A 27,505-nucleotide genomic window follows, 5' to 3' on the forward strand; every position below is an offset into this window, starting at 1 on the left:
GCCATTGCCTACCTACCAAGCAATATTCTAAACTTTGAATGCTCAACTTTATCTTTTTTCTTTAAAAAGAAAACAGTTATTATCATTATCATTATGACTAATTATGTTTTGATTTTTTTTTCCCCTTGCAGCAGTCAAAATCAGGAGCTCCGGCTTCCCAGGCCTTGCTGTGAGGCTTAGGTATATCCGGGATTCCTTTCTTTATGATTGATATTTGTAATTTTCTGACTTATTTTGGGCATAGGAGGTTCTTGTCGGATTTTGCAGAAGGCGAAATTAAGGTGTCAGTTCCTAGGGAAGGATTCAAAGCGGAACCCTGGAATAGAAATTTAGCAGCCTTGGTCAGTGAAAGGACATTCACTGTTACATACTCTGCAGTTGACAACTCGCAGTTGGTTGTAACCTTTGGCACTGTCTGCCAATTTTTGTTTTCTCCAGTGTGAGACTCTCTGCCTGGCTCCGATAACCCCGCATAATTCACAGCCAACAACCTGCTGTGAGGCGGGTCTGTACTGCTTCAGACCCAGTCATTGGCTGTGCCAACTAACACTCATCCTCATCTAGGGGCTCCTGGCCCCAGGGACACAGAGGCACCTCCGACCCGGAAGTGGCTGTGCGCAGATGACATCTCGCGAGACCTGTGAAGGCGCGTGGCCCGCCTCCCTATGAGCCTTGCTGGACGTTTGGTTCCTGCCCTGAGCTCTTCAAGCGCCATCTTGCTCCCTTGGCTAGGGCGCCCGGCTTGGAGTTGCTGTGTGTCTAAGGAAACGACTCAGCTGCACTTTCCCAGAGAAGGGTAGGTGAAGGCTGCAGCTTTTGGCCCCCAGGCTGCGGAGAGGAGGAAGCAGGAGAGTGGCTCTGGGGGTCTCCTTGGCTCTTGGGCGGGTGCCCGAGGAGCTGTGGTTGGTTCACAAGCGAGCAGCCTTTTGAGGCGGCCGGGAGCCTTAGGAGGGCCTGGAGCCCTGCCTGGCCGGGATGTCAGGCCACACCGTGCTGAGACAGCACTTCGGGTAGTGGGAGGTGAAGGGGATTCTGAAACCTAGTTTTGCCTTATCTGGTGTTCAGCAGTCTGACTTAGGGACGGCATAAGCGCAGGGACTGGAACAGCCCACGCCCCAGTCCCCACCCGCTCCGCTGCATTGGCACTCCCACCAACCCAGCTGGTGCCTCAGCCTGGGCCTCTTGCCTGCTGGCTCCTTCGCATAGTTTTCTTCGTATTTGTTTAGTGGCTTTTGCCCTGGGTATAAGCTTACCAATCGCATTTTTCTCTTCTAATTCTGAGAGGCCCTCACTACCTAGCTACTGGGACTGGGCGGAAAAAGTTACATCCTTCTGCCTCAGCCTCTCAGGTCCTGCAATTTTGGACTGCACTGCTGTTCCAGGCTAAATAACCCCAACGTTAAACTCCATTCCTTCCCACTTATAGGGATTTACAAGTTCGATCTGGCTCCAAGACTGTGCCAGTTCCAATGTTCTGCTTAGTTTCCTAGCAGGCCTCATTAAAGCTCTGGCAGTGTTTCTCCTCACAGTTTTCCTGGGAGAATCTGTTTGGGCTTCACTTCTCCTCAGGACTAACCTTCTTTGAGCTTTTCCTGTTAGACATCACTCTCTTTTCAGGTTTGTTTCCCTCACTGTTAGGAAAAGTAAGGAAAGCAGTGTATTTGTTCCTGGCCTTGCTGGCTTCATCTAGTTAACACATCTGTGCCTGTCTGTAGCATCTTCCATGAGAGACACACCTGTTTGTCCCCTAAGACAAGAAGCTTAATCTACTTTAAGATGCCTCTAGGGGAGTTTCTCCAGAGTGTGACATTACAGACAGTGTTTTGAATCCTTTTCCTCTCAGAAACATCCTAAGGCCTAGCATGTGTCAAATGTCACGGTCGAACCCAAATGCCTTCTATGAGAGAAAACCCTGTGAGTCAAACACTGTCCTTTAGAAACAGCTTCTCAACATGGGAAGTGGGGGTGAAGGGTCAGTTTTAGGGATTGGGTTTGGAGTTTTTTGTTTTGTTTTCCTTTGTTTAAGTCATGCTGTGCAGCCTAGACTGGTCTCACACTCATGATTGTCCTCCAGTTGGTGCTTAATCCTAGGGATTGAACCCAGAGTCTTTGTAGTTAGCTAAGCTACAGTCCTTTTCATGCATTCATTTGTACGTTCATTTATTTGTTTGTATATATTAATACAGAGTCTCATTAAAGTGCTAAGTAAGTTCCCCAACCAAAATCCTCCTGCCTCATCCTGTCAGGCTGCCAACAGCAGCTTTTATGTCAGACTTCTCCCCCATTCTCCCTTCACATGAGTGCTTACCTCCATGTCCTCTAAGACCAGACATCAGGCAAGAGTTGTTTGGATACTCTGCCCTGAGAAATCTACCAGTCTGTCTCACCATTTCCCCCTCTGATTCTTTTAGGCCCTGTCAGTTCTAACAACTGTTACCAGAGACTCCTCACCACTTATATCTGGGGCCTATCTCTTATTATAAAAAGTCAGTGCTGAAAGGGGTTTGGTATCATTGATCAGAGAAGCCTGATCACTCTTTGGCATCTGGATGGTGTCGGCTTACTGTTTGGGTCTTAATCTATCCTGTCTCAGTACTTTAGCATGTTGTTTACTCCCTTTTCTTTAAAGTAGGTGTGCTGTGTGCCTCACTGCTGGTGCTCCCTTTTCCTCACAGATGTCCAGCTTACTGCCTTCCAAGAAACGTAAAGTATCTGAACCTGATTCAGCAGCACTGGATTCTCCGCCCCCTATGTTGGACGAGTCCTCAGGACCAATGACTGTGAGTGTCTTCCTGGAGACTGCCAGGTGGGAGGGTAGAGTGGGTTTCTTATAAAAATCCCTCTGTTGAAGCCCCTATTATGTCTTTCTGAACCTGGTTCTCCCCCCCCCCTTTGGTTTTGTCTGTTTCTCTCCCTAGGCTGTACCAAAGAATAGTGACACAACCATAGATGAAGCTCTTTACTCCCGTCAGCTGTGAGTGGGGCCAGACCTGGGGATGAGAAGGAAGGAGGAAGCACAGAGTGGATAGGATGGGGTGGTTCAGGCTCTGACCCAGAAGTTTCCATCTGCAGGTATGTGTTGGGTCATGAGGCAATGAAACATCTCCAGAAATCCAGTGTGCTGATATCAGGTTTGCGGGGCCTGGGTGTGGAGATTGCTAAGAACATCATCCTTGGTGGTGTAAAGGCTGTCACACTCCACGATGAAGGCACTGCTCAGTGGTCTGACCTCTCTTCCCAGGTACCTGTCTGAGTCTCCTTGCTAAGATGCTAGCCTCCTTCATATGTGCATCTATTTCAGTCCTCTCTTGATGTGTTCTTTGTAGTACTATCTGCAAGAGGATGATATTGGTAAAAACCGAGCTGAGGTGTCACAACCCCGGCTTGCCGAACTCAACAGCTATGTACCTGTCAGCACCTACAGGGGACCCCTTGAGGAAGACTTCCTTAGTGGTTTCCAGGTACTTTGAAGCATCGCCCTGCTGGTGCCTAAATTTGTCAGGTAGTATCTGTTGGTCATGTGTTAAATGGGCTGGCCCTGTGGTCATGATTTTTGTGAGAGCCTAGGCTTAGGAATAGAATCAGGTGTGGGACTTGTCTTTGGTAGATTCATAGCCTTTCAGAAAGAAGAGTGCAGTAGTATACTTTGGTGTTGTAATTAGGAGCTCTGAAGTCTTGAACTAGATTGCCTGTGTGTTCTGTCTTTCTACATCATTGTGAAAAAGTCACTTAATCAGCTCTGCCCTTACTTTTCCCGTTTGTAGAATAGCAACAGCAATAAGGTTGACCTTAGACTTTTTGAGCAACCTGACCTTTGACTGGCAAGTGGCATGGCATTGGTGGTATAGAGGTGTCTCTTACACAGCAGAGAAGAGCTAGAGAAGAGCTTTGGATGCTGCTTTCCCTTGGCTTCAAAGTGGACCACGGTACTAGACAGAACTCTTGTTACAGAAGTAGAAACGTGTCTTCCTGAAGCCTTCTCCATTTTGTATTGCGTTAGGACCAGGAATTAAACCCAGCACCTTGCATTTGCCAGGCAGGCACTGTACAGAGAAGTGCATCCCTGGTCCTTTGTACTGTTGAAGAATCAAGGAAATTTAAACCAACACTTCAGTTGTAGAGCAATTCAACTGTGGCTCTGTGGTAATTTTCTGGAAAGTTGGAACAAGTAGGTTCTTCATACGTAAAAGCAGACTTTGGCTGGAACAAAGTATTTCTATTAGTTTATTTCTTGGAGAACAGTTGGGTTGTAGACAGGCAGCTGAATTAATTAACCCATCTTCAGATTCTGTACTTCATTACCTCCTTATCCTTCTTAAGTATTGGAGATTGTTTTTTGTTTGTTTGGTCTTTGTTTTCTTCCTTTTTTTTTTTTTTTTTTTTTTTCATTTTTTTTAAACTGAGTTTTCCTTCTGAGTCTGACACCCTGGGAATTTTTAAATGTTTGTGAAAGAGGGCTGACTTATCACTGCTAGGATCTTCATTTCTTCATTCTGTCCTGGTGCCATCCCTCTCAGATTTTTCTGTTTCCTGTCCCTGTTCCCTTTGTGCCAGGTCACTCTAATGCCACTTCCTGTTTGCAGGTGGTGGTCCTTGCGAACACTCCTTTGCAGTGCCAGCTCCAGGTGGCTGAAGTGTGTCACAGTCGTGGAATCAAGCTGGTGGTAGCAGATACTCGGGGCCTATTTGGGTGAGTGAATCCCTCTTCTGTCCTCCTAAGACTTGCCAAACCCAGCCTAAGAGTCATACCACTCTTAGGCAACCAGATTGACAGATTTCTGTGTTCACTTTCTCTGCACTGCTGTGAACACCCTTTGCCACCCACCACTCATATCTCAGTTTGTTAGGCAAGCATTGGCTATATTTTGAAACCTGTGAGTGCCTGTGTACGTGGTCTTGCCCATCAGTTCTGTTGCCTCCCTGTATAGGCAGCTCTTCTGTGACTTTGGGGAGGAAATGCTTCTCAGGGATTCCACTGGGGAGCAACCACTAAGTGCGATGGTGTCTATGGTCACCAAGGTAAGCAGACCAGTGGTTGTAATAAATAGATGGGCAACAACTATCCTTGCCTCTTCCCTTCTGACAGTCTTACCTGATCTGTAAAACTCACCCCTTTTCCCACTAGGGCAACCCTGGAATTGTCACCTGTCTGGATGAAGCGCAGCACGGATTTGAGAGTGGCGATTTTGTCTCCTTCTCAGAAGTTCAGGGCATGAAGGAACTCAATGGCAGAGAGCCCATAGAGATCCAAGTGCTAGGTATACCAAGCCTGGGTTTGATGAGAAATGGCTGCCTAGAGCAGGTGGAAAGTTGCCTTTAGCTGTGGGGCAGTCCTAGAGGACAAGAAATGATGCATTTCTCTAGTCTGAAGCAAATTGGAAGCCAGAAGTGAGCCATGGTGTGTCTCTAACCTTTATGGAGGTTCAGTAGAGGCAGAGCCATGGGATCCCACTGATGAAAGTGTTGCAGGTAGAATTCTGTAGTGTAGTCTTTTCTGTTTGCTTATCTCAAAAAGTTGTTAATGATTACAGCTGTTTAGGTATTTGCTTTAAAATTTCTGTATCTTTACATTTCCAAAAGGATAACATTTCAGGACCTGTAGAGTGTGGTTATTTTGCTCTCTGAGTGATGGTTTACTTTCATGTGCATACGTGCTTGATAGTCAGGGGTTTTAGCATTGCTCTGTTTGCTGTTGAGTTTTGCTTTTATATGTGTCCTTTCTCAATTTGTGTTACTTGCTTTGCTGATGACAGTTATAAAAGATTTCCTGAGAAGAGACATTGATGGCTACATGTCACAAATTCCAATGTCCCTCCTTTTTCCCTGTACACCCCAAATTACATCTGATGTAATTTTCTATCACCTTGAAGACGCTCTTTAACATTTTCTCTATTGTGCACCTGCTGCTAATTCTTTCAGCTCTTCTGAGTGTAACTTGTATTTCTGCTGGCTGCCTTTTGAAAGAATTTTTCTGAGTCTGGAATTGAGTGTTGAATGAAGAGGGCAGTAGCTTGAACCCAGGAGGTTCTCCAGGGCTGGTGGATAGCCCACAGTTGCATGTCAGGCTTGAGCTAGCTTTGGGGCAGGAGGCAGAAGAGGGATGATTTCTGATCTCACCAGTGCTTAGGAAGAGACCTCTAATGACTGATCTAGGAAAAGGTGGCTTTTCCTTGGTTTGCTGGTACTGTTGATCTTTGGCAGGTATAATGTGGGAGGGATATTACATGGAACTATAGGTTCTCCCTCCAACTCACTATTTTATTTAATCTTCCAGGTCCCTATACATTTAGTATCTGTGATACCTCCAGCTTCTCTGATTACATCTGTGGAGGCATCGTTAGTCAAGTGAAACTATCTAAGAAAATTAGTTTTGTGAGTAAAGCCAGTGGGGTAATGGGAGGATCAACTGCAGGGTGTTTTCCACATTTCTAGTTTTTGTTTTAGTTGAGATGTGTTGTTTTGTTGGTTTGGTTTTGCTTTTTTTTAACCTGTGTTGTTCCTGTCCCACTTTCTACAGAAACCCTTAGTAGCCTCACTGGCAGAGCCGGACTTTGTGATAACAGACTTTGCTAAGTATTCCCACCCTGCACACCTGCACATTGGCTTCCAAGCCCTACATGAATTCTGTGTTCAGAACAGCAGGCAACCTAGACCTCATAATAAGGTAAGAGAGTGGTTGAGACCTCCAGAATTCTTGGTCTGAGACATTGTCTTCCCTGTTCATCGAGCTCTTCGTTTCTCATTACATCCCTTCCCTTCCTTCTGTAGTGTTCTAACAAGTTCTCTCTGGGTTTCTTTGGCCCACCAGGAGGATGCAGAAAAAGTGGTAGCCCTAGCACAGGCTGTGAATGCTGGAGCCTTGCCTTCTGTCCGGCAGGACATCCTGGATGAAGACCTCATTCGGAAGTTGGCCTATGTGGCTGCTGGTGATCTTGCACCAATTAATGCTTTTATTGGAGGCCTGGCTGCACAGGAGGTCATGAAGGTCAGGTTGGGTTAGGCAGAGCAAAACTTGTGTAGTCCGGGTGTCTTTCTGACTCCATCACTTGCTAATCTGTATCGGCCTTGGTTACCTGCTGACACTCTGCTTTCCCCAGGCCTGTTCAGGGAAGTTCATGCCCATCAGGCAGTGGCTGTACTTTGATGCTCTTGAGTGTCTCCCTGAAGACCAGGAAGGCTCCATGGAAGATAAATGTGTCCCCGTACGTAAGCAGGGCTGTGGAAAAGCACTATTTGGGATGTGTGTGACATCTCTGTAACCTCTTTCTTCCCATGATACAGCACCAGAACCGTTATGATGGACAAGTAGCTGTGTTTGGCACAGACCTGCAGGAGCAGCTGGGCGAGCAGAAGTACTTTCTGGTGAATGACACACTTGGACACTCACTATCTTCATCTTCCCGGTGCATGGCTTCCACTTCCAGAATCTCTTTCTGATATTGAGAGGAACGTCTTGATCTTTAAACTCTGGTCCCATCCCCTTTCCTCTTTTTGTTGATTGAGAAGAGCCTGATACCTCCTTGGCTTTCTTGTCTGGTGCTGCCTCCTTCAGGTGACCATAGCTTTAATGGCTCTCTGACCTGACTTGCATGAGACATGAGGTCCTTTAGGCCTTTCTTACTGTCTGTAGTGGAAGTGAGGAGTGGTGGGTAATGTCACACTACCTTCATTCTCTCTGACCAGATTTCTCTTTCCTGACTTCCAGGTGGGCGCAGGGGCTATTGGCTGTGAACTGCTCAAGAACTTCGCCATGATTGGACTAGGCTGTGGGGAGCATGGCGAGATCACAGTTACTGACATGGATACCATTGAGAAGTCCAATCTGAACCGACAGTTTCTATTCAGATCCTGGGATGTCACAGTGAGTGGGGCAGGGCATGGATTTGTCTCTCTTCCTTCATAAACTTCTTGTTTCAGAACTTGATGACTTAGGTATGTTTGCTTCTTCATCTGTCTTGCACATCATTTGTAAATTTTTAAGCCTGTTTCTTACTTCTTTTAGCTCATTTGTTAGCATTCATTCAGTAGCTCAACAAAAGTGTATTGAGTACGTCTTTGGTCTTATATTTGGCCTAGCTGTTTTCCCCAACTCTTATTTCTTTGAGTTTTTTTTTTTTTTTTCAACACCAGTTTACAAATATGAAACTGGACGGTTGAAACATTTCTGAGAGTCTTCTGTGAAGATAAATGTTGCTTATCTTTCTTGACTCACTTCATACTTCACATTCTATGTGCCAGACATTTGAAGTGCCAGGTGTGTTCCCTAAAGGAAAAATGTGTGTTAAAGGGAAAATACTCAGAATCCTTTCTCGTGTCCTCTGGATGAGTCTGTATTACAGAGTCATCAAGATTATATTTATTTTAAGACTGTAAGGCTTCCTTACATGATTACTTTTTCATGTGAGTGGAATTTTCATGGCAGGAAGATTTTCTTAATTCAAAGAGAAAGTATTTTCCAAATATAGAAAATGATGAAAGGAGAACTTGGGTTGTTTAAAGATCCAATGAAAAGGAAAATTAAGGGAGCCCTTGTATTAATCTGGATATGAAATCACAATTTCAAAGTTAAACTAAACTTTAAATGTCTGAGCTTGGTCCACTGTGTGTTTAATTTTGAACTATCAGTAGGTGTAATACATACTTGCCTGTTGTGGTTGCACTGTCATAGAAATCCCAGGACTGGTACGCCGAGGCAGGAGAATTGCCTGAAGTTCAAGGCTACATAGTGTTGGCTACATAGTGCATTCACAACCTGCCTGAACTACATAGTGAGATTATACATTAGTTAATGAATGAATGTAGAAAACAGAACTCTTAAAATTTGTTTTGTGATGCTCAATATTCCTTGCAATCCTTTTAAGAAAACATACAGAATAAAATGGATAGATAGTGTGTCTGTATTTATGAGGCTATGTCCTTTCAAGGGTGCTTCATAAGCCTTTGAGTGCTATGTGATTCTTACAAAAATTCTGTTTTGGGATTGTTTTTCATAATATTGTTTATGGTTCATGCATTATGTGCAATGGGTTTTGAAACTGGCTACTTTGCCGATTTTCAGTTCAAATTAATATGAGAAATAATGACAGCTGTGACATAACAAACATCAAGTGAAAGTGGTAAGGACATCTGTGATAAACAGTGAACAAAAGATAGAATTAAGGTTAGCACACGATAATGAAAACAAGATATAGGGCAAATGAGAGTGCCAGCTCTTTCCCTTCTAGAAATCTTCCCAAAAGAGTGAAGAGATATCATAGTACAGTGATAAGTACATATTCCTGATTTATGACATCACAGATCAAAATAGCTAAATCTTGGAAGTAGCCCTTATGTCCATTAATCAAGAAGGAGAGAAAATATGTATATGGGTGATAGTACTCTGTTCTTCTTTTGAGAAGGATAACCTTGAGTCCTTTGTAAACAAGGTATTCATGTTGAGACTATTGTATTAGGTGCAATGAATCAAACCTACAAGCTTGGCATATTTTACTCATGAGAAATCTGAAATAATGAGAATCTAAGTTGAGAGGGAAACATCTTTCTCAAATGGAAAGGGGACAAGAGATGGAGAGGGGAGGAGCAGAAATTTGAAGGATGAAAAGAGGCTTGAGACAATGTGCTCTGTGCATATACCAGCTTGCCACAAGAAAGTTAACACACTATAGACGTACGCTAAAAGAGAGGAAGAAACAACAGTGCCATAGATCATTTTCAGTGTGGAAGGGAACCAGGAGAAGTGAAGAAGGAGCAGAAGTGGACATGAAAAGAATTAACACGTCACATAAAATGGCAACTACCCACAGTATATTTGTCCAGTATGTTTTACATGTGAACTAAAAAAAAAAGGAAGACAAAATGAGATGAGGGAAACTTGATTGGGTGGAAAGGAAAAGAAGGGGAATAGTAAATGTAAGATACGATAAGTATGGGCCTTACTCCATTAGCTGATTGTAAACATATATATTCGAAACGTGCAAATGAAAGGAAATCTTCCAAAATGAAATCAAGTGCAATAGAGGATACCTTAATGTAGATACAGAAAGCCTCTTTGGGAAATGGCATTTCTTGAAAGAACTGAAGAACATAACAATAAGAAGTCATCTGAGAGAACACTATACCAAACAAATTCAAGTAGGGCCCGGGCATAACTGTGAGGCTATAAATGGTTTACGATGAGAGAGGGAAGTTCTATGGAAGAGGCTTTTACCTCTGCAGAAGTGTGAGTCAGTGGAGGCTTTTGACAAGTGGAATGTGACTTGGGATTAAAAAGACTGTTTATCCTCATGGTAGCACATTGGTTTGTTTGATTTGGTTGAATTTATTCCAGCTCTGGGCTCCTTAAGCCGAAAACCCTAAGTGTTGGGGAGATAAATGTGTGTTACTTTCATTTAATTGGAGGCCGTTGGTTTATTTTGTATCAAACATCTGCCCCATTTGTCACACCCTCAGCCCTGTAGGGTAGGCACAGATTGTCCCTTGTGCTGAGCTGAGATTTGCTAACTCAGTGCCTATGCCTGGCCTACCATTAGATAAATTAATTCTCAGGATAGCTCTGTAAAGACGTTCTGGACTGTGTGTATGGGAAGTTGCTCTGTTTCCTTATTTCTACCCAGAAATCAAAGTCTGAGAGAGCTGCTGCGGCAGTGCGTCAAATAAACCCGCATATCAGGGTGATAAGCCACCAGAATCGTGTGGGCCCTGATACAGAACACATCTATACTGATGACTTCTTCCAAAACCTGGATGGTGTGGCCAATGCACTGGACAATGTGGATGCCCGTGAGTTTTGATGGTGGTGGGAACAGTGGCAGAATTGGGGAGGTTGTCTTCTTGCTGCGTGTCCTAATGTGTCTTTTCAGCTCTCATGTCATGCCCCTTCCCTCTCTGAAGGCATGTATGTGGACCAGCGCTGTGTATTGTATCGTAAGCCTCTGCTGGAATCAGGCACCCAGGGCACCAAAGGCAGTGTGCAGGTGGTTATTCCTTTTCTGACAGAGTCCTACAGGTCTAGCTATGACCCACCTGAGAAGTCGATCCCTATCTGCACACTGAGGAACTTCCCCAATGTCATCGAGCACACCCTGCAGGTATTCAGCCTTGGGAGGGGGGATAAAGAGCTAGGCATCTAAGCAGCCCTTGTTTATCATTGAGGAACTGCAGCATCTATCACAACATGTCTATGTCCAGCCTCATTCCCTTTCTTCATACTAAGCAGCCTAGAATCTGAAAATTATTTTTTTAACTTTGCAACATTGATGTTTGAAGTATAATGAATGTAAGTCAGCATGTGTATCTGAAATGTAAAAGCATATCTCTGGGTAAAAATCTTTTTGATTTGCTAAGATTCCTCCTACTGTTTCTTAAACAAGCAAACAAACAAAAGTCATCTGTTAGCTGGGTGCAGTGTGATATCAATTGCAAGGATTATCAGTGTTTTGGAAACCTGTGGTAGGAGGACCACACATTTAAGTCCAGCGTAGGTAATCTATGAACTTGGAGAGGATCTTAGACTCAGAGTTCAAAACAAAACAAAAACAGAAACAAAAGCAAAATAGTGGCCGGTGGAGCAGCCCAGTATAACTCAGTGTGAAGATTCTGAGTTAAAACAAAACTATGTTCCCTGCATCACCGCCAATAATCACCTCAAAAAATCCAAACCCTAACTTTAAATTTAAGGGCACAGTTTAACTTCCTGTAAACTGTTTCCCAAGCTGTGTTATAACATGTTAGGACCCATGATTCTTAGGTCTCACTCTCCGGAGGCTCTGATTTGATTTGTTACTTGCTGTCACTGGCATGAATGCCCGTCCACTTGACTGTGCTACACCAGGCAGTGATAGTGGCATTGGGTAGTTAACATTTAAACTTAACTGTTTATTGGGATAGTACCCATTTGTGTAAAGCATATTCATGGTGTCCATTACATAGCACAGTGTATATCACATAGCTGGACAAAATGAATACTTCTGGAACCTGGAACCCAGAAGCTAACTGTAATTCTACTGTTCTTGCAACTCAGAAATAACCTTCTGCTTTCACTAGAATTCTCAGTTCTTTAGTGATATGTTAAAGGGATTTGAAGGAGGGAAGGAATAACTGCAGTTCCATTTCTAACCCTTTTTTTCCAAGGTTCCAGGGTGTATGTTCATGTTAATGGATGCATCCTTGTATGCATGTCGGGGTGTAGTAAGTGTGCATATAAAATTTTTTCTATGCTGTTAACCCTCTACCTGCCATGCAGGTAAGCTCAGGAGAAAAAGTCTTAACAGATTTACCATGGATTTGTGTTTCCTATCTCTATGCATCATGCCTTGTCTATGACAGTAGTTACTTCTTGCTGCAGTGCTACTCTAAAGAAGTACCTAACATTGAATAGGCAGTTGGAACTGCTATAAACTTTGCGAATACGTTTATGTGCAAATTCTTTGCTAGCAGTTCCAAGAGGTGGCAATACTACTTTTGCCATGTGTATTTTAAAAGCATTAGCTTGATAACACTATTGCAGACATAGACATAGGGAAGGAATTTCTGAACAGAAGTCCAGGGATTCAACAAACAGGATCATACCAAATTTAAAAGCTCCTATACAGCAGAGGACACAACCTCCAGAGTGAAGTGACAACTTAGTGAATGGGAAAAGACATATTGCCAGGTATTCCTTAGAAGACTAAGATCAAGGAAATGTAATGACCTCAAAAAAAAAAAAAAAAAAAAAAGACCAGAATATAGACAATCAGAACATAAGTGCCTGCCTGGCAAGCGCAAGGTTGTGAGTTCGATCCCTGGTACCAAAAGAAAAAAAAAAAAAAAAGCAAAACATATGGGCAATCAAAATGAATACATGCTTCTTAGAAGTAGTACAAATAATCAGTAAATAATGAAACAGTACTTAGTCATCATCAGAGAATTGCAAACTAAAAGTTCACTGAGATTTGATCTGAGGTGGCTATCATCAAAACATTTATTAAATTCTAGTAAAGATTTTGGGAAAAAGCAACTATTTTCTTTGGTTGCAGTGGAAGTCAGTATGGTGAGTCAGATGTACAAACCGTAATTTTATTTTGACACAGCTATACCCATTCTAGCTTTCTTCTCCAAATAGTGAAAAACCATCCTGTTACTTAGGGACATCAATACCCATATTTCTAGTGGTTATAGTAACTGGTATAGTAACTGGGTAGACCTTGGAACAGTTTGTGTCACAAACAGACAAGTGATAAGGAAACTGTGATATTTGTACCCAGTGCAGTAGCCTGCTGTGGTAAAGAGAGGTAAATTGTAGTTAATTGTAGTCAGAAGTAAGTTGAGAACAGAACATCAATCCAAATAAGCCAGAAACACAAGATTTAACATCCCGTGGTATCTCTTATATGACAAACACATTTATGAGTGTGTGTATATGATTACTGAATTACACAATTTTACTCAAATGTACAAAATAGAAGATAATTAAATAGGCAAAAGTTCAAATTCCTACCCCATGTTGTTTCAAAATCTATTTTAGTATAAGATAATTTGTTTCTTTTATGCCACTGATTAATATTATTTGTTGAAAAAAATATTACTAGTTTATTTGTGGAAGCATTTTTGCTGTATTTATGACACTTTGAATAATTTTAAATTTTTTTTTTTTTTTGTGAAAGAGCTAGAATTCAAACGTGCGTTTCTAGATGCCCCAGAATACTTGACGGTTTAGCTTTCAGAGTATAAAAATAAAACAGTTTTTCACACAGTTCCAAGTTTTAGCACAGGGATTCTTACTTTTAGATGTCAAATTTTAAAAATTGGAACCTCGCTGCTGAACCTCGTTTGCAGTGATACAGGTTAAAAATTGGATTGAGCCTCGTTTGCAGTGATACACGTATGCAAGTGTTCACACACAGGTACATATTTGTGTTATGACTGCAGATCAAGGTTATTGATTTTTAAATTGGAGATGAAAAGTTGGGGAAATTTGAAGACTCAATTTTGAGAGATTTTGATTTTTCTCTCCAAGCATCAGTTCTTGTCTTACTGGTGAGCTTTGTGTCTCTGCCTTTGTCTGTCTCACTGTGTGTGTCGCTATCTGTGTCTTACACAAAGTACTTGGGACTGAACCCAGGATCTACACACTGAGCTACCTCCCCAGGCCCTTTTGTTGATTAAATATTACCCTCCTTGGTTTGTTTGCTCTTTTTCCAGTGGGCTCGGGATGAGTTTGAAGGTCTCTTTAAACAACCAGCAGAAAATGCCAACCAGTATCTCACGTAAGTGTCTCACACACTTTCCTACCCTACCTACCTGCCAGGATAGGCTGTTTGTGTTCTTTCCCCTGAAGCGCTCAGTACCAGGCCAGGCTTTCAAGCTTTAGCAGCTTCCTGCATGCATGAGCCTCTTAGCATGTGGTGGGTGTGAGTATGGTAGGAGTAGTTTCCCATAGGACAAGAAGGCTGGACTCTAGCCTGCCTCTGAGCCTGTGAAGTAATCTAGCTGTTTACTTCCTCCAATTCCTGTTAGGGACCCCAAGTTCATGGACCGGACACTGGGGCTAGCTGGCACCCAGTGTTTGGAGGTCCTGGAAGCTGTGCAGCGCAGCCTGGTGCAGCAGCGACCACACACCTGGGTTGACTGTGTGACCTGGGCCTACCACCACTGGCACACAAAATATTCCGACGACATCCAGCAGCTGCTGCACAATTTTCCTCCCAACCAGGTATTGCACTTTTCCTCTTTTTATTATTCTGTCCTTTAGGCAAGAGTTTATTTTCAACCACTGGGAATTTTATTGATGCTTTCACCATGGCTTCTGCTACGTAGTCTTGTTGTCAGAGGCACCCTAAGATCATACTTGCTTCTTCGGCCATTGTTTTCTGCAGACATCTATTTTTATCCCATTTCCCATTTCTCAAACTAAGGTGTTTGACTGTTCCTCTCCTGTGGTGGGGGTTCAGTGGTACTGATTTGCAATGAGAGCTATACATACGAACATCAGAGCAGACAGTTTTGGACTTTAGAGTGCACTTAACTGGTGTGGATTCATGTTCCACCTCCCATTTAACGTTAGGACAAGTGATGTATGTTGTTTCTGTACCACAGTAGTAATAGGTAGAGCTGGATTAGTGATGTGTTAGAGGAGTTGTATGAGGACTTGTTTGCAAACATTTATAGTCAAGTAATAAAGACACTACTGATAAAACTATAAATGTTAACTTGCTCTGTGTTTGGCACAAAGTGAATTTGGGAGGCTAAGCTGCAAATATGAAGACAGACTTCCCCAGACCTGTTCTTTCCCTCCTAGCTCACAAGTTCAGGAGCACTGTTCTGGTCTGGGCCCAAACGCTGTCCACACCCACTGACCTTTGATGTAAACAATGTAAGTCTTTTTCCTGGGGTTTCCTGGGTAGGTGAGAACTGAGTGAAGACCCCCATGCCCCAGGTGGATATTCTCAGTTTCCCATGTCCTGCCTTCTTCCAGTCTCTGCACCTGGACTATGTGATGGCTGCTGCCAACCTGTTTGCCCAGATGTATGGACTGACAGGGTCTCAGGACCGATCTTCCCTAGTCACACTTCTGCAGTCCCTTCCGGTCCCCAGATTTACTCCCAAGTCGGGTGTGAAGATCCATGATTCTGACGAGGAGCTGCAGGACAGCAGTGCTTCTTTTGGTGAGGGCATTTGACTGTTTGGTCAGGAGTCACTGCTCTGCCTGTCGTCCGCCCAGCCAGGCTTCCACTTTCATTAGTCTGCTGCTGGCCAGCCTGTGTGACCGCAGGCCTGTGTGCCTGACGTTCACCTGCACACCATGCTTTGAGCCTCTGCCGTCTTCCATGTCAAATGTGAGAGTGAGTGAGACCAATACTGTCACTCGTTTCTTGTTTCTTCTGTAGATAAAAGGATAATTGTAAATCCCTTTTCCTGTGTTTTCCTGATTTCTCTCCTTTTGTCTGTTTCTTTAAGATATGTTTAGCTGATGGAAAGAGAAGTATAGTTTCTGAGTGAGGTCTTTCCCTCTGCTACTTTGCCTTTTCTGTCTCCCCATTTCTCCCCTTTCTCTACCCTGGTATCTCCTCAGACTTTCTCTGGCTTGCAATTTCCCTCTGGTTAGGTGTCTCATGTTCTATATGTTTCTTCATGTGGGGTGTTCTCTCTGTCTCTTTTTGATTTTCTTGTTCTCTGAGTATTTGTATTTCCTACCTTAAGGTATTTTGTTTTCAATAGTGATTTCATCATGTTATGCTGTGTATGTCATCATGTACGTCTTCAGGTGTCTCCACTTAATAACATGTGTCATCCTTCACACATATCGGTATCTTTTCACCTGTCCACTTCTGTCCTTTTCTTCTAAATTTGAATCCAGGTATCATATTGTGTAATTTTTTCCGGTGAATTTTCCTGCAGTTTCTGTCAATATTTACTTCTCCACTAGTGTCTCAGTCTTATGTTTACTGCCTTGTCCTCTTGTTTTTGTGTCATGAAATTATTCTTCCTTTTCTCCTTGCCAGTCTTTTTAAGTTTTATTTGTTTGTGTATATTGTGGCACTGAGGATGAACCCCAGGACTTTGTAGATGGTGGAGAAGTCCTCTGCCACTAGCTGCATCCTATTCCTCATTGTCTTCTGTATCTCCTTTCTTTCTGTTCTTTAAAATTGTGGTCAGAACACCTCATATTTGCCATCTTGGCTGCAGCTCTGTGTTCTGTTCAGTAATACTGTTGATTGACATTGTTACGCAGTCTTTGTCTTTCTCATCTGCACACGTATACATGTGGACTGGAGTGTGGCTTGGTGGTTGCGCTTACCTAGCATGCTTGACCTCTATGTCCCAAGTCCAACATAACAAAACAATAGGGAAATACTGCTCATTTACTACATTCTCCCCATCTTTCTCTCACCACGATCTCTGGAAACTATCATCTACTTTTCGTGAGTTTGGTTATTCCATGACGTATATGTGGGAAAAAACACTGTTTACATTTTTGCATTTGTGTTATTTCTCATAGCGTATTGTCCTCATTTGTATGTGGATACACACACAGACACACACACACAGCTCAGTCCCTGCAAGGTTCATATTTTATGACATATTTTACTGTATTTTTCATTTAAGGCTAATGACACTGCATTGTGTGTGTATGGTATGCTTTATCTATTTATTTGTTGATGAATGTTTCAATTGCTTCTGCCTACTGGTTACTGTGCATACAATATGTTGATTCGTAATATTTTCACCTGTTTTGTCAGTATCCTTAGAGTTAGTGTCCCTGTATTCCTCACTCCTAGATACCATGTGCTTTTCCATAGATCTTCTGCAACTCATTCCTGTGATGCCAGTCTTCTTGATATCCTTTTTGATTGTGGAACTTTCTGCTGCACTGTGCATTCTTGATTTTTATCTCAGACTCTTGCTTTTACTTTGGGATTAGCAAAGCTAGTGGTGTTCTTTCTTGTCTTGTAGATGACAGCCACCTGCAGGAAGTGAAGGGGAAACTTCCCAGTCCAGCCAGTCTCTCAGGGTTCAAGATGCATCCCATTGACTTTGAGAAGGTGCTGGATATGGGTGGTGGCATGAGGTGCATGGGTGGATTGACAGCAGTTTAATCTATGGCCTTTGTCAGGCTTACAGGTCTTCCATGGAGTCTATTCATTTTGTATATTTTGGGCAGATTGACAGTGTGCATGGATTATTTATGGGTCCCCAGGAAGTAAAGAAAGTTTTCTTAAGTGGACCCTCTGTGCATTAGTATTACTTCCTCCTGCTCCCAACAGGATGATGACAGCAACTTCCATATGGATTTCATCGTAGCTGCATCCAACCTTCGAGCTGAGAACTATGACATTTCTCCTGCAGACCGTCATAAGGTGATGTTAGTCACAATCCTACCTTCCACCCTTCCCCAAGCTTCAGTTCCCCGCATTTGGCCTCTTGTGCATGCCCTCCCTACTTTAACAATGATCATTCCTGTTCATTTCCTAAATTTCAGAGCAAGATGATTGCAGGAAAGATCATCCCAGCCATTGCGACTACAACAGCAGCTGTCGTTGGCCTTGTGTGTCTGGAGCTGTACAAAGTGGTACAGGGACACCAAAAGCTTCAGTCCTATAGGAACAGTTTCATCAACTTGGCACTACCTCTCTTCATCTTCTCTGAGCCCCTTGCACCACCCCGTCACCAGGTGGGGGGTCTGCGTAGTTGGAAACTTGATGTTAGCCGTATGTGAGCCCATGTGCCTGGATATCATTCGATGGAAAACCCTCCCCAGTCCTCCTCATAGCAGATATGACTTTCGGTAGTATAGTATCTGTACATTTGTGTATTCTTGTTGTTCTGTATCCTTTCTTGTTCTTTGTGTGGAGCTGGGCGTAGTAGAAGTCCAGGTAACATGTTCACAAGGAACGAGAGGGCCAGTGTACGTAAGAGACTAAAACATAAGAGACTAAATGGAAGAGCAATGTGGAAGAGAAGTGAGTGGAAGTTTCCATTTCCCATAATTGTGTGGTCTGGATTGCAAGTATTTCTTCTGCCTGTCATAGCATGATATGGCCATCAGGGTTTTGAACAGCAGAGGCCTGCACATTGTCTGAACTTAGCACAGAGCAGTTGGTGTAGCTCCTGTCCCATTCTCCTTCTTTTCATTCCTCAGTACTATCACCGAGTATGGACATTGTGGGATTGCTTTGAGGTACGGGGACGGCAGCCTAATGGTGAGGAAATGACCCTCAAGCAGTTCCTAGATTACTTTAAGGTAAGGCAGTTTTGTGCTTCACTTGGGTCACTTGGATAAGGCAGTTGTACAGATAACTACATGTTGATCTCATTTATGTTTAGTGTTGTTCCCTTTCTCATTCTTTGCAGACAGAGCATAGATTGGAGGTGACTATGCTGTCACAGGGTGTGTCTATGCTCTATTCCTTCTTTATGCCGGGAGCCAAGCTTAAGAAACGGTTGGAACAGCCGTGAGTTGGTGGCTTGGTGGGTAGGAGGGGCTTCCTATGGGATGCTCAACTTGTAGTTTCATCATTGCAAGCTCACTGCCCTTCCCTTCTATGCTGTGACTTGTCCCTTTGTTGCTTTGAGCTCTTTTAACTCTGCTTCTTGCCTCAGTCTGACAGAGATTGTGAGCTGTGTTTCAAAACGAAAACTGGGCCAACATGTTCGCACCCTGGTGTTGGAGCTATGTTGCAGCGATGTGAATGGAGACGATGTTGAAGTGCCTTATGTACGCTACATCATCCGCTGACCCCAGGATACCCTTTTTACCCTCTCCTTTTTCATTTCAGTTTTCTTCCATATCGCTTCTAATTGTTATAAAACCTAAGCCTACCTGGGCATTTTAGTCCTGCTTGTTTTTAAATATGTTTTTGACTGCTTCTTTCTACTTTGTTTGAAGTTGAAATTTATAATAAAGAGTTGCCCAGGTGTGGTGTGCTCTTGTTTGGAAAAGACCTAGTACTCTGTACTCTCTAAGAAGTGAAATCTTATAGTCCAAAGGACCTAGCCTCAACCCACCTGCATGGAAGTTACTCCAAACCTAAAGTCATAAGACAATGACAGTTAAATGTAACTGTTGTCATATATTTAGGCTATACTAACTTAACTATCTTCTTTTTTTCTTTGCTTAGAGCATATCTGCTGTTGCCCACATAATCAAAAGTCTATGCTAAGGTATTTCCCACCAGTTATATTTGTACTTATCAACTATATAAATTTTGAAAGACAGTGGTTCTCCCTACGTGATTTGTTTGGATCTGAACAATGCATCTGGTTAACTTTTATAATGTGGGTTATGTCTCAAATGTTTTGTTTTGCTGAGATTGCTCATGTGTCAAGGAAGGAGACAAAAGATAGTTAGGAGGAATAAATGTCTTTCATGTCTGTGAAGTGTTTTTTACTTGGCACATTCCCTTGCATGAACTGTTTTTAACGGAGAACATACTTGAGCTTTAAATCTCTCACTGTTATGACATGCTTGTTTGCGTCTCAGCACTATTGATGAGATCGAACATTGACCAAGCCTTTACAAGCCTGGTTCTGTAGTGTAAGGAATATACAGAGCTTTGCTGGAATGAGCTGTACCATCTTTAAATGTGATTTATATTACAAGAAACAATTTTCTCAAAGAACTTGCAGAAAATCAAGTGCCTTTCAGGCTCCACCCAGCCTGACAGTCTCAAACCCAAGACTGTCTGATACCTCCTTCAGATCCTTAGGCCTCCATTGTTCTGTTCTGATTTGCTTAGTTATGTCCTCTTTGGTCTTAATCTCTTTACAATTACCAACAAAAAACAACCAAAAAACCCCACAGTTGTGTGAATGGGATGCCAGAACCAGTTGAATTCACAGCCAAAGTCTACAATAACTTTTAGTGAAAATATAACACCCATCCTCCTCAGACTCCTAAAAGAAACTAAGATGGCAAGAATACACCAAAATCATTCTTGGCTAACATTTTCATGACTTCTAAAATAACCAGAACAGTACTACCAGTAAAATGGTCTAGTGCACATAGCCGCAAACATTCTTAATAAGATCATGACAAAAATATTTCAAGAGCATTCTGTATGTGTTTAAGTGTACAAGAAAGATAACATACTACTAAGTTTTTGAGTGTATCAAACAATGTTTTGTACTGTCATTGTTTGATTTTCCATATTTTGTGCTTTGATTTTTGTAATTTGAACAATTTCTAATATAACAATATGTCTACTTTCTTAATAGTGATTTCTTAATATTACATTTTTTTGATTTTGCATTATTTCTACCATTTTTCTGCTGTAATTTTTTCTCTCAGTAATAACAGTAATAGTAATAATTGTATTAATAATAACACCCCCACAACAAAAACACTTTTGCATTAGGTGACTAAGCAGATTTCACTGCAGGCCTGAAATATGGGGTGATAAAAGCAAATCAATTTAAGTAAAGGCAAATCAACAAAAACAAAGGCAAAAATTATGCAATCATGTTAGTAGATGCAGACAAAGCCCTTGACAATATCCAACATGCATTCATGAGCAAGCACTACAAAGGGGTATTTTTAAAGATACTATCTCAACTGTAAAATACACATGGGTGATTAACTTACAACAGCATGTTCCATAGATAAAGCTAAAAGTGCTGTTACATTAGGAAGAAAGCCTGCTTACAATCATAGTCCCTTTTTTTTTGTCACTCTTGTTTATTGAAGACATTTAAAACTTAACTGGGTCAATTAGGTAAGAGAAATAAAAGGATATATATCAGAAAGCATTAAGTCAAAGTATCATTACTTCCAGGTAACATGATGCTTTACTTACATGATGATCTCAAAGTAACTGCTAATCTCTGCAAGTTAGTAAACAAATTAGGAGTGTAGAGATTCAGCTCAGTGTCTAAGGGCTTGTCTAATCTGTAAGCCTGAGGTCATGATTTCAAGAAAAAACAAGCTAAAACAAAATCTGCAATGTAGCAAAAGTACAAAAAAAACATAAAACTAATAAAATCTACACACTAAAAATGAACTTTCCAAAAATTAATTTAGAAAAATTCAGAGTAACATTAAAAATAAATATTACTGGGTGAGAATAGTAAATTAGGAGAAAAACTTCTGCATTGAAAGTATAAAAAAGAAAAATGGTATGAGCATCAAAAACTGGAGAAATATTCTTTATCTCTGGACAAGCAAAATAAACACAACACAGGCATACCTGCACACTTGATAGATAGATTTAATGCAATCTCCATAAAAATCAAACTTCCAAGAGCATTTCTGGCAGCCCTAGGGAAACATCCCTCAATGAAATAACATTTCATATGAAATAAGAAGAGTCCAAGACTAACAAATGCTGCTTTTTGTGATCACAAACCCAGGCTTCAAGTAATTCTGTAAAGTTTGGTGCTCCAAACAGCACAATCCTGATACAAGACAGATACAGATTAATGTTATTCAACAGAAGAGACAGGAAAAAATTACACAGACATATCATCTCTGTCAAAGGGCACAAAACCATATACTGGATGAAATATAGCCTCTTTAGTAAGTGATGCTAGGAAAAATGGATATTTATATGCAGACTATTCAGTCATGATTATTTCATATTTTAGAGTAAAGTGAATTAGAAATGTATTACAGGCATAAATGTGAAAACAAATATTTAATTTGCTGGAACATTATATAGGAAAAACTCGTGAAGACACAGGTGTGGGTTAGGGCACCTTCCAAAGAACACAAATGGTGCAAGAAATAATACCAAGCAAATAGTATCGCATCAAATTAAACAGCTTTGCCCAATAAAAGCTTAATTTATTAACTGAATGAAAGAAACGCAGCCTATAGGATGGAAAATATTGTCTGTAATTCCTTGGCCAAAGGAATAACATTTAAAATATTTAAAGAACTGAAAAAAAAATATGCTCCCAAAAATAAATTGACACCACCAGAAAATGTGTAAAGAAAATGAATAAAACATTTTCAGGAAAATACTTATGATTGATAAATATGTGGGAAAATATTCAATATGACTGACCACAGGAGAAATGCAAATTAAAGCTCTTTGGGATACCACCATATTTCAGAAGAAATGACTGAGATCATGAAACCTAAGAAATATTTGTCTCTTCCATTGAATGTATGATGTGCATTGTATTAATTATTACATAAAAGGTAATTATGCAAATTTGATTATTTCTTATTGTCCTCTCATATTTTATGAAATTCCAATTTTTGTAAAATACAATATATGAGAATGGCTTTCTATTTTCAGCCAAATGGCAGTGAAACATAATTACTGCTGTTTAGAATTAGAATGGAGTTTATTAACAGTATTCTAGATTTTGACAATGCTAATATGTATGAAATAATAAATGATATTTTAATTTTATTTTCACTGATGAGATGTATGTGGATTAGCTTTTATCTATTATTTGCCATATGTATAGCTTTTTGTAAAGGGTCTGCCAATGTATTTATTCTATTTTTAATCAGGTTGTTAGGCATTGTGTTGAATTTTGAGAGCTCTTTGCATATTTTGAAAACATTTCAATTGTTTTTATTATTTTTGTTTACTATACTCTAAGTCTTTACAATATTACATATAATCACTTATGGTGGACAAACTGGTGTTAGTGGTTAAGAATACACTGCAGTTTAACTCAATTTTCATGGCAGTGCCTCAAATTGATATAATATTTGGTGATGAGCACATGGGAAAATTAGCCATCTAGTAATTCTGAAATGTGTCATAATCTATATATATCATGCTGTGCAAAACAGTATAAATGCCAGCATAAAATATAAGAGAATCTTATTCCTCCTGCACAGGATCTCACACACCATCTTGGTAATATCTGGCAACACTCCTCCCCTTTTGCTTCAGTAATTTCAACTGTTGAACATAACATATACATCAGAATGTGTCACCGTTTACTTCCTGTGTTGTCTTTCTTTAAATTTTGCCATACAATTTGATCTGTAAGTGATCAAAGTTTGTAGTTTGAAAAGCTTTTTTATTATGCATGTATGTTGCATTTTCCTTTGTATAAAAATTGTTATGGACTATATCTACATGTTTCAAAATTACACACCCACTAATAGGTTAAGATTTTGGAAGAGAAATGAAGAAATGAGCATAAAGAAATAATGTAGTCAGACAGATAAATAAATACCAGTAGTAAGTCTCTATGTGAATGGTTTTAAGTCATCAATAAAAATGTTTACATTCCATAATTGAAATGGTTTTATTCTGTGTTGTTTGATTTTATTGTCTGTGATAATATGAAGAACTATCTTGACGAAAATAAGATATCGTACTAGCTAGTGCTGATCTAATATCATCTTGTTTGTTGAAGTCCCATCAAGCTTTTTTTTTTAACTTTTTAAAAAATTTTATTTAAGGAGAAAAAAAAAGCAGAGAAAGGGTACAAGTTATACAGATTTACAGAAAAAATAAACAGTAGGAAATAGTTAATGGTTACATATTGTCATCTTAGAAATAATTGTTCAAGTCACAAAATTAAAGCTTGTAAAGTGGACATTCCAACAGTGAGACTGCAAACAGTTCTGTTCAATGATCCAACAAAACTCAGTGATATCATTATCTATCTTATACACATATATACACGCACTTATATCATTTAGAGCACTTTCTTTTCCTCTCTTTTGTACAATGACAACTACCCATTTTGGGTTTTGTTGCTCCCACACTTCTTATTACTTTTTTGGAAGGGAGTAGAACCAAATGTGACATAACAGAACAGAGTCAATCATATCAAAAGGGTGGACATAATAGATAATGTAAAAGCATAATAGAAGGTGATCAACAATGGTTACCATAATGCCTCCCACTATCTCTAATAGAATTGCCTATATCATCAGTTATAATAAAATTAAACAAAACAGTAAAGAACAAAACTGACAAAAGCAAAACATTGGAGACATTATAGGTCTTCAAAAGTAGGTAATAGTCAACTAGAATGGGCGTTATAATGAATCTCACTATCTTCACAGCTGTTGCTTAAACTTTCAAACCTGGTACTATCAAGCAAAACAGAATAGGGGGACATCAGTCAAAAACAAGATGGTGAGAGTAATACAGGGCTTTAAATCAAGATAATGGAAAGTCAAAGTGGGTTACTATAATCATGCTATTTTTTATTTATTTTTCCCTTAATTAAAAGCATAAAAATAAAAAAGTAAATAATGAAGTGGAGAATGAGATAAAAGAGGGCATAACAGCAAAACAGCACAGATCAAAACATAACCATTTAAGCAAGATAGTGTTTCACCACAAAACAATCCTGACATAATAGTAGTTACCATATTGTCTCTTTCCTTGAAATCTTTGAGTATAACTTCGGATACTGTAGCATCAAATATATCAAAACAATGTAAAACCATTTAAGAGAATGACAGCATTACAGGGTATTTAGAATCAACCAACAGAAAATGAACAATGGTTTCTGTATAATCTCCTTGTCTTTAAAAGTTTTTGCTTATACTATCATACATAATAAAATCCAATAAGATACAACCTGTTTAGACTAGTGAAGACAGAAGAACAAAAGCTTGATGAGACTTCAAAACAAGATGATATTAAATCAGTATTACTTATTAAGATGTCATTTTCTCCAAAATAGCTGTTCCTATCATGCAAACTTCTCTGCCTCATTTCTGTTGAGCTCTTTTTCTTTCATTAGTTGTCAGTTTGTCTTCTTCATTTTGTTTTCTGCTCCATTCATTGTGGCCTCTCTGCCACTATTTCTGGATTCTTTGTATTTTTCTTTTTTAGAATATCCTGTAGTATTCTCTGTAGAGTTGAATTGGTGGTTGCGTATTCCCCTAGTTCCTCTTTATCCTGGAAGCACCTTGTTTTTCCATCAATTTCCAGGGATAGTTGTGCAGGATATATCAATCTTGGCTGGAGATTATTATCTTTCAAAGCTTGAATTATTTCCCCCCACGCTCTTCATGATTTGATGGTTTGTGCAGAGAAATCTGCTGTAATTCGGATGGGTGTTCCCTTGTAAGTGGTCTGTTTCTTGTCTCTGACAGCTTTTAATATTCTGTTCTTGTATTGAATTTCTGGAATTTTAATTATTATATGCCTGGGTGTTGCTGCGTTTGGGTTGCAGGTGGCTGGGGTCCTGTATGCTTCATACAACTGAGTATCTTTACCTTTTGTTAAATTAGGAAAATTCTCCTGGATTATTTCTGTGAGTAGCTTTTGTAGTTCATTTGTTTGTGTCTCTACTTCTTCTTTTATGTTCTTAATTCTTAAGTTATGGTTCCTCTTATCATCTTCTAGTCTTTGTATTATTGCTGTTTGTTTCTTTGTTACTTTTAAGAAGTTTTTTATTTCATTCTCCCATATTACAAATCTGCCCTCCAGTTCAGATAATCTATCCTTAGTTTCTTTCAAGCTGTTATGCCAGTTTTCGATAGAGTTTTTAGTTTCCTGGTAATCTCTTTGAACCTGCTTCACGTATTCTATGCTTTTTCTATTTTCTCCATCAAACAATTCTCCCCTCTTTTTCTGATCTTCCATTCCACCATCTGTTTTTTCTTGGGTGGTGCTTAGCATTTCTCTAACTACTCTGCTTATTTCTAGCTTCAGGTCATTAATAACTTCATTCCTGAACTGATCTATGAGGCTCTCTAGATGGTGCTTTATGTCTATTGGTACGGTGTCCGCTATTGCCTGTTTCTCAGGATTGGAGGCTGAAGGGCCTTTCTTGTTGCTCCCTCTTTCCATATTCTTTGTTCCTTATATATGCAAGTGTATATAGGAGGCCCAGCTTCCTTTCCTGTCAGCCACAGTCTGATTTAATTGCACCGGCTAGGTGTTCCTGCCCACCGCAGCACACCAGGAAGTTGCAGATCAGGCAGCCTACGTGGGGCCCGCCCCCTCCAGGTCACCTTTAGGCTCTGGGATCTGGGCTGTGCCAGCCCACTGGGTCTCAGCCAACAGCGTCACGTAGGCTAGGCACTTCTCACCAATTCCGCTTGAGAGGGGGATACGTGGCTGAAGTCGCCACAGCGCCCTGCTCCCGCAAGTCTGCCCAGTCCCAGAATGTCCTCTGATGGAGTCTTGCAAACCGCGGGCAGAGTGTCAGTTTTTCTCACTCCCCTCACCGCAAGTCACTGCACAGCTGCCCGCCCGTCCCGCTCTCAACTCCGTTCACCGACTCCTGCTCTCAGAGCTTCCACGCGTCTCCCTCCCTGCCGAGCCGATGTAGATGCAGCCGCCGCTCAGCAGGAAACCCAAATCACGGCTTCCAATGCTGCGGGCTCCAGCCTCCACACTGAGGCTCCTCTGTTCCTGTTATAGCACCAGGACCGCACTCCAAGTTGGTTTCTCTCAGCCCAGTCTGCCCCTGGGTCAGCAGGGCATATCTCCACCTGCTCACGTCTCCTTACTCCGCACCATTCCTGAATTCCAAGCTGGTTCAGAGAGCCTCCATAGCTGCTGCTATCTGTACGCCATGTTCTCCTGGAAGTCCCATCAAGCTTTTGTTCTTCTGTCCCCATTGGTTTTATCATGTTGTATCTTATTGGATTTTATTATATGTGATAGCACAAATAAAAACTTTAATATACAAGGAGATAATATAGAAACCATTGTTCATTTTCTGTTAGTTGGTTCTAATTATCCTGTAATATGTTCATTCTCTTGAATGGTTTTACACTGTCATATGTTTGATGCTATAGTATACTAAGTTATTCTCAAATATTTCAAGGAAAGGGACACTATGGTAACTACTGCTATGTTGTGGTGAAAGACTATGTTGCATAAATTGCTCTGTTCTGACCTATGCTGTTGAGTTGTTATGTGCTCTTTGATCTCAATCCCCTTTTAATCTATCTGTCTATCTATCTATCTATCTATCTATCTATCTATCTATCTATCTATCTAACTATCTATCATCTATCTAAGGGAATAAGTAAATAAAAATTCGCAGGATATATTATAATAACCATTTTTATTTCCTCTTAACTTGATTTGAAGCCCTGGATTGCTCTCACTATCTTGTTTTGACTGATTTTACTCTATTC

At 40.7% G+C, this 27,505-nt stretch overlaps 1 protein-coding gene across 3 annotated transcripts; it reads left to right on the forward strand.

The window, feature by feature from the left end:
• Positions 1-670: 670 nt before the first annotated feature.
• On the forward strand, positions 671-19,419 carry LOC134475100 (ubiquitin-like modifier-activating enzyme 1). 3 transcript variants are annotated; one of them, XM_063244461.1, is made up of 26 exons: positions 671-796; positions 2,676-2,780; positions 2,919-2,974; positions 3,073-3,241; positions 3,327-3,461; positions 4,584-4,690; positions 4,929-5,019; positions 5,126-5,258; positions 6,275-6,372; positions 6,518-6,664; positions 6,809-6,985; positions 7,098-7,202; positions 7,282-7,362; positions 7,706-7,861; positions 10,614-10,779; positions 10,891-11,087; positions 14,182-14,246; positions 14,497-14,692; positions 15,278-15,352; positions 15,455-15,644; positions 17,434-17,522; positions 17,745-17,837; positions 17,960-18,151; positions 18,620-18,721; positions 18,832-18,932; positions 19,081-19,419. In XM_063244461.1, exons 2-26 carry the CDS (start codon positions 2,676-2,678, stop codon positions 19,214-19,216), a joined length of 3,162 nt encoding a protein of 1,053 aa, XP_063100531.1. In that variant the 5' UTR covers positions 671-796; the 3' UTR covers positions 19,217-19,419. The 3 variants fall into 3 exon arrangements, with proteins under 3 accessions (XP_063100531.1, XP_063100532.1, XP_063100533.1); XM_063244462.1 differs by lacking the exon at positions 3,327-3,461 and having other exon boundaries at positions 685-796; XM_063244463.1 differs by lacking the exons at positions 2,919-2,974; positions 3,073-3,241; positions 3,327-3,461 and having other exon boundaries at positions 686-796.
• Positions 19,420-27,505: the final 8,086 nt, after the last annotated feature.

Source organism: Cavia porcellus, unplaced genomic scaffold (assembly GCF_034190915.1).
Source record: "Cavia porcellus strain 051 isolate PalLab524CR breed Dunkin Hartley unplaced genomic scaffold, mCavPor4.1 scaffold_61, whole genome shotgun sequence".
In the NCBI taxonomy this organism is placed as follows: domain Eukaryota; kingdom Metazoa; phylum Chordata; class Mammalia; order Rodentia; family Caviidae; genus Cavia; species Cavia porcellus.

Coding starts and splice junctions, on each gene's coding strand:
- LOC134475100 (XM_063244461.1), top strand. CDS start 2,676: ATGTCCAGCTTACTGCCTTCCAAGAAACGTAAAGTATCTGAACCTGAT. Junction 3,462..4,583: donor ACTTCCTTAGTGGTTTCCAG/GTACTTTGAAGC, acceptor TCCTGTTTGCAG/GTGGTGGTCCTTGCGAACAC. Junction 5,020..5,125: donor TGGTGTCTATGGTCACCAAG/GTAAGCAGACCA, acceptor TTTTCCCACTAG/GGCAACCCTGGAATTGTCAC.